We start from the raw sequence: 9,067 nt of genomic DNA, 5'->3' as shown, positions 1-9,067 counted from the left end.
TTTAAGCTTATCTGGGTGCCTTCAGTCCATTCTTAACGGGCAAAGCACTATAAAAACCATAAATAAATGCATGCACTTACAGAGGGTCAATGAACTAACGTGCCTCCATTTCCCTAACGAAAGGGACTATAGCTGGCTAAGAAGTGCAGCCTAGCTAGAGTGCCTCTTCATTTGCTGCCCATCTTGGATGGGGCGACACATCTGTAACACCAGGACAATATGTTTCCAGCCTTTGGCATTACACTTAATAATATTGATATCTGTTGCTTAATTCTAGTGTTGCATTTTAAATTAACAAGAGTACAATGCATCAGTTTGGGAAGGAAAACCATACCCCGAACAAAGAAAATTGCTTGTGAAACAGTTCTCAAATGCTTATCAAGCAGTTCAAATCTTATAACAGTTCCCAAGCAGCGATCCATATTTCCAAAAGCAGTTCATTTATTCATGTTCACCGAGTGTTTCTTTTGCTAAGTTATATTGTCCATGTTCTATACACCCGAGTAGGGGGCTAAATAAAATGCTTGAACTAGGCATTTTGGAAGCAGTTTCCTTGCTTAGTCAATGCTTAAGAAATACCGTTCCTTTTATCTAGGGTAGGAGTTTAACAGTGGTGTCTATATGGCTTTATATCATTGTTCATCCATGCTGCACAAAAGTGAACATGGTATTCCTCGTGTACCCAGACGAGGGGCCCATACAGTTGTAAAGTGACCACCCTGCTCAAGCTAAATTCCCAATACGCCTCTTAATACAAGATAACACGCGTGGTGCTTTGCAAGGTGCAGCGCAACATCAAGCTTACGATTATGCTTGTACGAGCAGTAACGGGTCCTTTTGTACTAGCATATACAGTTTGCTGGTAAGTTAAACTTTCTCATGTGGCTTTTTGGCACCATCTTAAAGATGGTCTTGAGGGGAAGAGGGCTCCACTCTTTGGTAGCCAGTCCTGAAAGGGGAAGCCCCGGGTTTTGGTTCAACTAAATCATGGAGGAGAAAGAATTCCAAGAGATGGAGCATAAGTTACCAGTGGGAACACAGGTGTGGAAGCAAACAAGAACGAGGCACAGAGAATCAAGTCTATATATACCTTTGCATGAAAGATGACATATTCTTCAAGAGAATGTTGGGAGCGTTACTAATTTGCTTTCCATGTCTGTTTATTAACTTTTACAAAAGCTAGGTTTTGAGCCTACAACAAAAAATGACCAAGGACGGGAGGGAATGATTTCCAAAGAGAAGGAGCCAAGCCAGAGAAGGAACAGCCACTCCTATCGGGAACAAAGAGACTTGAGAAGCCTTCAAAGTCCAATGATTAGGAATCCACCAGACCCAGTGAGCTCTTCTTATCAGAATTCAACTTAAGTCAGAATCCTCTGCAAAGATATGGCGGCCATATTGGATTCTAACTAAAAAAATATGTAGCTCAGATGCTCAACCAGGTGGGCGAGGAATTGTGTGTCACCAGCATATGTATAGAAGGAAATAAAGCAAGTTGAAACAAGAGAAGCAAGAAGCTGCTAACAGAGGTTAAGCAAAATGGGTGAAAGGAAGGAATCCTGAGGAACACCACACGTGAGAGGGCTGGAAGAAGTAAAAGGGAGCAAAGAAAATGACAAAGTTCGCCGAAAGAAGAGAACCAGTGAAGTGCAGTTCCGTCATTGCCCTGGGACCAAAGCCTACTCAGGAAGATCCACGACACAGAATATCAAATGCTGCAGATGAATCGAGCATTACGAGACCCCTGAATCCTCCAGTACAGGACAAAGAGGGAGTGTCAGAATTTGCCACAAACTGAAGGACTCATTTTTGGTGGAATGGCGCTGTAAGATAAAACCTACTTAAAGATCAAATGGGCATTTTTAGTCTTTTGGTCATTTAATTAAACCTAAGTTCATTTTGCATTAAGAGGAGAGATTTCCCATCCCCTAGAATACAAACATATTTGGAAAACCTCTTGACATTCCCTTCCCGTAGCTACCTCGCTCGCCTCCACCATCCTCTCTGCATAAACGTTGTTTTTTTTGGGGGGGATGGGGTTAATCTCATTTGTGCATAATTTATATTTTCCCTCTATGTAGACCATCCTTATTCTGCTTATGATAGTTTGACCGATCACCATTAAAACATCAGACAACCACCATTAATTAATAGCACTGCATTCCCTACCAGACAACATGGCTGCAATGAGTGTCACCCAATGATTTCTATTCAACTTGGGCTTTTGGTGTATCGGGTTGCAGCAGGTGTGTAGTACACCAGAAAGAAATGCGACACCATCAGGGACAAATGCTAGCAAATTTGTCCTCATCAGACATTGCAAGTACCATCTTTTCCTCCCCATAATGCCATGCGGTCTGCCGTTGGCACGTCCTTTTTTGCTAATGTTCTGCATTCCTGGGGAGGATTTGCTCACCCTAAAAGTTGGTGGTGAATCCGCTTGCTCCCTCTGGGACGTGCAATACAAGCTTCTGACTTCTTACGGAGCTGCCACTTGCTTCCCCCTAGACATCATTCAATGGGGACAAGGCAACAAAACAGGGTAGATGCAGGGGTAAGGTCAATCAGACATGGCAAGACTCCCCATTTAACAGTCACTGCTAAGGAATCACCTCTCCTATAGATGTTCTTTTATTGATTTGATAAGATGATCAACAGATTTATGGTTCGAAGTCACTGCAAACATTTAGAAGGATAGCAGTACAATTCTTTTTTTTCGTAGGATCATTTTTAAATATGAATATATACGTGTTTCACAACATTTCAACAAAAATATTGCTCGCATATACAGTAAAAGTGCTTTTTTCCAAAAATCGGATTACCGTTGTTGCTCACCTCTCCCTCCCCCCCTAGGGTTGGCCAAAAATCACATAACAGGGCATGGAGCTTCACAGGTTCCCAAGTGAATTCTGTGTCCAAGGATATCGGCACCCCGGGATGACCTGCGTAGCACCATACCACACTTTATGCATGTGTAGGCATGACTGCAGACACCTTGACAGCTGCACGCTAATGCAAAGTGATACATTCTAAACCCTTTAAACCCTGTTGCATCCAATGTCATTGATGGGGCCCTGCGAAAATGCAATAGTCCTCAGATAGCTCCTATGAACAACAAGAGGCAAGCGTTTTCTCAGCTTCTGAACGGATGAAGATGCTCGATTCTCAAACTGAGCGCCCAGTAACATTCTTAGCAGAACTGCAACATCTGTGCCCATGCGTGCACATTCCCAAATTGAAGCCGGGCGCTGACAGACAGGACCGCAGGATGTCTGCTGAGCCATTGACATAAACAGCAAATAAGGTCGTGCACATTCGCATCATGTTCACAAACAGTGTTTGGAGAATGCCCGCATTAACACATGCGGACATGAACTTTGCTGCCTGCCACACCTCATTACAGTTACATACGTGACCAGACATGATAGCGAGCTATGTGCCAAGCCCTAAAGTTACTGCGCAACCTTAGCATTCACAAATGACCCTCAGGAGTTCTGCTCTCATTTCACACATCAACAGGATACAGGGGATAGTATCAAAACCGTTGTTTTACAGCTCTCTATAACAGGCACGTCCAATGTTGAATATACGAAGCACTGCCTAAACCAATTCAGGTTGAGAGGAGCTTATTTGCAGTTGTAATCAAACATAGGAGCTTCTTATTTTCAATTATAATGTAAAACCGCTAGGTAAACAAAGGAATATGCATACTAGTGTGTTTGGATTCAGGCACTTTTCTCTGAATTACACATTTCGTACATCAAAGGTGCATTACACAGTCACATTTTGCAGGGCAATCATTCTCCATAATGCCAGTCTTCCGAAGCAGTAGGCCCTGAGCTACCTTTTACCATGCCCAGGAAAGTGTCAGTTCCTTGGGTCCAGCATGTACTCTGCAGCAGCCTCGCATTGCTACCATAAGGCACCGGGATCAATAGAGTGGTCACGTGGGATCCCATCATGCTTGATACAGAGGCACAACTCTCTCTATGTGCCCGCGGCAGATGGGGCAGACTGGGGTGGGCAGAGCTTCGAAGCACTGGAAGCAGCAGCAGACGTGCCCACAGACTAGGAGCACGCACTCCCTCGGACGCAACAGGCAGACAACACATGAATTCTCTGGAACGTCCTCGACATCATCTTGTCCGTGTGCCAGATTGGATGGGCCTGCTCCAGAAGGCTGCCTCATCGCCTCAAATTCCCGCCTCCTTTCGGCAAGCGCCTGCTTTTCTCTCATGTGGCGGTACATCCGGCGCACCACTATGAACACCACAACAGCCCCAAGCATGCTGCAGAAGATTGCCGTCCCCTTCCAGAACCAGGCCACAGATTGCTGTTCCTTCAGCAGTGTCCGCCAGTCACCAAGTCGGAGGAAGTACTCAGAGCCATCCTCGGGGGGCTGAAGCCTCAGGACACCTTGAGAATCTAGAACGAGTTGTCCAATCCCAGTGAGGGTGGCCCCCACCTGCAGCATCTCCTCAGTCTCAAGGAGACCTTTGGGCTTCTCGCCACTTAGGTAACTACCAATCAAATCGGTGATGCCCTGGGAAGACATCTCAAAGTGCTCGTAGACGGTTTCAAGGTGGAGGCCAGAAGCTTCCAGCGGATCCTGCACACGCACAGGTGGCCCGGTCTTCCCATCAGGCGGAGATATCACAAAGGGCACCATGTTTACACTTTCATGAATCACTCGTTCACTCTCAGTCCTAAAAAACAAAAAGGGGGTTGGGGAGGACACATGTTAGTAACAAGGCAAAAAATTCAGAGAAGGCTCTGGCTACCAAGGTGCCATCAACAATGGGATCGTGGAGGTTACAGCTCATTTTGGCATATAAGCAGCCCTGCAAAAATAGACATTTATAGAAATCTAGGAAATTATAATGATTATCTTGATGAAATACTCCACTTTGTACCCCAGCCAACTGGAGACATTTAATGGGAAAGACTCCAGATATCTCCCATGCTGCTCCCATGGTTAATTGCACACCCCTATGCATGTCATAAACAGGCCCCTGCTCTTTCATTTACCTCTTGCTTAGCTATGCCTGTTTAGGCTGTGTTCCACCTTTTTCATATGCCCCCCCCCCATCTCATTCCATTCGTCCTCGGTTTATCCTAAATGCCACTCCTGCTTTCGTCGTCCCACCCTTAACCGCTTATGTTGCAGCCCCCTATATCTACTTCTTGACATTTCATCAGGCTCTCAAGTCACTTCATAGGCAAATGCGCTGTGCTGCCGGAAAGGGGAAGGCAGGGCAGACTAGGGGACGCCCCACACCCCACTTCCATGATCCGTTAATAGGATGTAGCCAGCAAAGCAAAATAATAACCAAGCTGGTCATAGTGGAATCCACCATCTTCCCAATGTTGCAGCATATGTTCTGGCTATAGTTACACTCCAAAGTGTCCAGCTGCACCAGTCCAATGACAAAGAACACTTAACTTAGTAATGGTGGCCTTAAGTTTTAAGAAAGCCTGTTACATGCCGGCAAGGCTGCGTCAATAGACCTGCGCTATTACCAAGGAAAAGTTATTCCCCTTATCTTAGGTTGCCACGGAAGGTTCTCTGGCGAGAAACTGCTTCTATGAATGCACAAGGGGCAGAGGAACCAGGAATACTTGGTCTGGTCTCACATTTGTAGACCAATTTAGAGGCAAACTTACAGCTTAGGATCTACAGCTGTGGAAACGCTCCAATAATGGAATTCCCTCCCAAGTGTCAAAACAAATTAGTCTTGGATTTTCGGAAACATATTTCCAAAAATAGTTTTAAAAAAAAAAAAATCCTGAAAGAGGGGCCGGGATAGCTTTATTTCAAAACCCCTGCCCCCACACCATAAATGTGATGATGGAGTATGGGTTATGCAGGTGTGGGGTGTGGTCCAATGGGTGGGGGGTGGGCACCCAGGATGGGTAAGGGGGAGATTAAGGGTAAGCAGAAACTTGACAGTCACTAGGAAGGGTTTGGAAAAAAAATGATGGTTCATAGCACGAAAAAGGCAGAAGGGGGAATACGTTGAAAAAAAGGGGCGGCCTGGAGGGTCAAACGATTCTAAATAAACTATCCATGTGGGAGAACCAGTTCTACTGTTAAGGAACGTTTTCCTCTCTAAGCACTTGCTTTAGAGTCATATGTCGGTTGGAATGGGGTAAACTGCAATTTACGAATGCAGGCGTGAACTGCCCCCCACATTATAGCTGTTCTGCACATAGAGAAAGGGGACATTACCCCTGCCTCTAGTAGAATTGCATACAGGCTGAAACGGCTACGGGTGATCTGTCATCTGATCAAATCGAATTCAAAACATTGCCTACGTAGAGAAAACACATCTGAACGAAGTTTTCTCCATGTCTCGAAATCACAGGCGTTAAAACGCATTTAAAGCATGTTCTGAAGCGCCGTGCCATTGACTGTATAACTCCCCTCCCTTTCACTGCTGTTGTGGGTAGCGTCTTGCCATCAGAAAGCTTGGATGCTCTAAAGGGGACAACTCCTACCATAGCGTAAAGAGCCCAGGCGGCTCATCTGCTACCTAGCTAGCAAGTGGAGAGTATTTTCAGTAGCTGCCTGGGTGCTGCAGCTGGTGGCCCTTCACTTGCCTGGAGGCAGTGGCTGGACAGTAGAAGCACAGCTGCAACTTCTTTGGGAACAGGCTTCTCAGACACAGTCAGGGTCTCTTTACCTTGGTCAAGGGTGGCTAGATGCATGTAAAATGCCAGGCTAAAACAGGGATTGCAGAGAGCAGGAGAGGCATCTTCCATCTGGAGAAGCAAAGTAACTTTAGCAAAAAGCAACAGAAACACGATGTCCAGTTTGTGCCAAGTGGGGATCGCCTGAAACATGAGATGTGCAGGCAGGAAGACGGGGGTCAAATGTGCAAGTTTGGCACCTCTTGCTCTAGAAAAGCAGCAACTTCGAGGGGACAAGTACGTAAATGTACCTCATCAGAGGAAAATGCTCTAAAAAAATTGGCTCATTTGGGTTCCTCTGGCAGACTCTGTTTCTCTGTACCCGATAATTTAGATTTTGAATGAGGTACAGCATTGTACACGCTACTATTCTCAAGGTAGACACAAAAGTGAAAACAGGACTGACAAAGGCATTGAAAACAGTGAAAGGCAAGTTGGCACCACAAAGACATTCAGAGATACAAACATATTCAGAGATCCATCTTTCAGTGATGACAAGAAGAAAAGGATTTGGAGATATAGGAGTCATCGAAATATGAGCATTGCTTAAATCAGGACTCAGCAAATTAAAATGCCCACTCCCGTTGAAAGGAGACTGGCCAAATACGTGATGGCAAGAGAGACTCGTTTTTTAGATTTGTGGTGCCACATCCTATCTTTGTGCAACATTGGATGGTCCCACCTCAAAATCGCAGCTCCCTCTGCATACAACACCAAGCACCCTGCCTTCATCCAGCTTGTAAGCAATCTTGAGCACTCAGACTGGCTCCCAGAGGGTCATGTGAAATGCTGCCTCCCTGGTTATTGAGGCTGCCATGGGTGTCCAGCACCGACGTCCGCAGCTAAGGGTCAACATTGCCAAGGACATCACTTTTAGGGCTGCCAAGCACCAAAGACCCTGCTCGAGCCATGACATTCGCCAAGCTCTCCCTTTTGCCAGACTCCAGCTTTCATACATAATGGTCCTCAGACCCAGCGACTATTCACAGCAGAGCTTGTATTACCTTTAGGAACTAAAGGACATCCTTTTTTAGGCATGCTGTCTCTTAGCACCATTCTAGCCCAGCTCAGGACTTCTACCTACTCATTGCCGACAAGCCTTTCCCCATCCCCCTACTCTTTCCACTGACTCACCTACCCTCTCCCAATGCACCATTCCGCCACTGCCTTGAGTTGCCTACTTCTTTTACCCTCCATCGTGCACCTTGACTTCGCTCATGTCGCCTTGTATTCACTATTCTCACTCCCTTCTCCTGTAGCCGTCAGGCACAAATCCCCATCCTCTTCACCTGCACCCCTCAAACCCAATGCTCCTATTCTCCCCAAATCTCCAACCTTACTTTTCTCTCCCACCTACCACACAACACTGAAAAGAAATCACCTTCAAGGTGATTATAGCATTCCTAGTCCTTGCTCACCCTCCTTTGCAACTGGCTGGGATAGCCTATAACTACGAACTGATTACAAACTGATTACCATCAAAACTATCCTCAACCAACACGAATACTACCACTATCCACCTCCTATACAGACCACCTGGTCCCATCTCCTCCTTCAACGACGACATCGCTCTCCTGCTCTCTAACAATCCCAAACCCAACTCTCAGATACTCTTTCTAGGCGATTTCAATCTTGGCTATAATGACACCAAAGATGACAAAGCAAACCTGATCGCCAACACCATCTCAGAGCTAGGATTCACCCATCACATCTCACAACCCACACACAATAAAGGTTGAACCCTAAATTGGTTAGCGGACCTGAATTGCGATACCACCATTCTATCCAACACACCCTGTGCCTGGACTGACCACCACCTAATCACCTTCACCATCAACAAAGGCAAACATGCCTCACCACTGATAACCAATGCCCCACCTGCATTTACAAGAAATAGCAAAAATATCACAGCTGAGAAATGAATCCCACTGCTCCAACCCATCATCGACTTCACACGCACCATTGCCAAATACACAGATCTAGTAGATCAATACAGCTCAACTATCCTCAAAGCCATCAACATTGTTGCGCCACTTGCTCACCTCAACTCTTGGTTCACCCCTGAACTAAAAACGCTTCGGAAAAACAAGAAACATGCCGAATCAGTATGGAAACACTCCCCCCTCAGTCATCAATAAGATGTCATATACCTCAGCCTCCAATAACTACAAGCAAGCCATCATCCAAACAAAAAATAATGTATAAAGAATCCGTAAGGCCAAATCTAACACAAAAGAGCTCTTTAATATTCTAAGAGAGCTCGAATCCCCATCACCCATAACTGACACATGCACCAAAGATTCTTCTTGGTGTACAAATATACAAGAAGCCCTCCTCGGCAAAATTGCTATGCTCCAAGCAAAAATCGAAGCCAAGA

General features: G+C 45.6%; 1 protein-coding gene across 2 annotated transcripts in view; it reads right to left on the bottom strand.

Moving 5' to 3' along the window:
- Positions 1–2,615: 2,615 nt before the first annotated feature.
- LOC138491931 (mitochondrial ubiquitin ligase activator of nfkb 1-A-like) overlaps positions 2,616–9,067 on the bottom strand; it is a 63,467-nt gene continuing 57,015 nt past the window's right edge. Inside the window, exon 5 of one of the 2 annotated variants that reach the window (XM_069618809.1) lies at positions 2,616–4,706. In XM_069618809.1, coding sequence (XP_069474910.1) covers positions 3,959–4,706 — 748 coding nt within the window. In that variant the 3' untranslated portion in view covers positions 2,616–3,958. The remainder of the gene's footprint in view (positions 4,707–9,067) is intronic. The other variant, XM_069618810.1, reaches the window with a different exon arrangement.

This window comes from Ambystoma mexicanum, chromosome 10 (genome assembly GCF_040938575.1).
Source record: "Ambystoma mexicanum isolate Mex_15411 chromosome 10, UKY_AmexF1_1, whole genome shotgun sequence".
Taxonomy (NCBI): domain Eukaryota; kingdom Metazoa; phylum Chordata; class Amphibia; order Caudata; family Ambystomatidae; genus Ambystoma; species Ambystoma mexicanum.
Note: the sequence above shows the minus strand (reverse complement) of the source record. Positions and strands in the feature narration are given on the sequence as shown.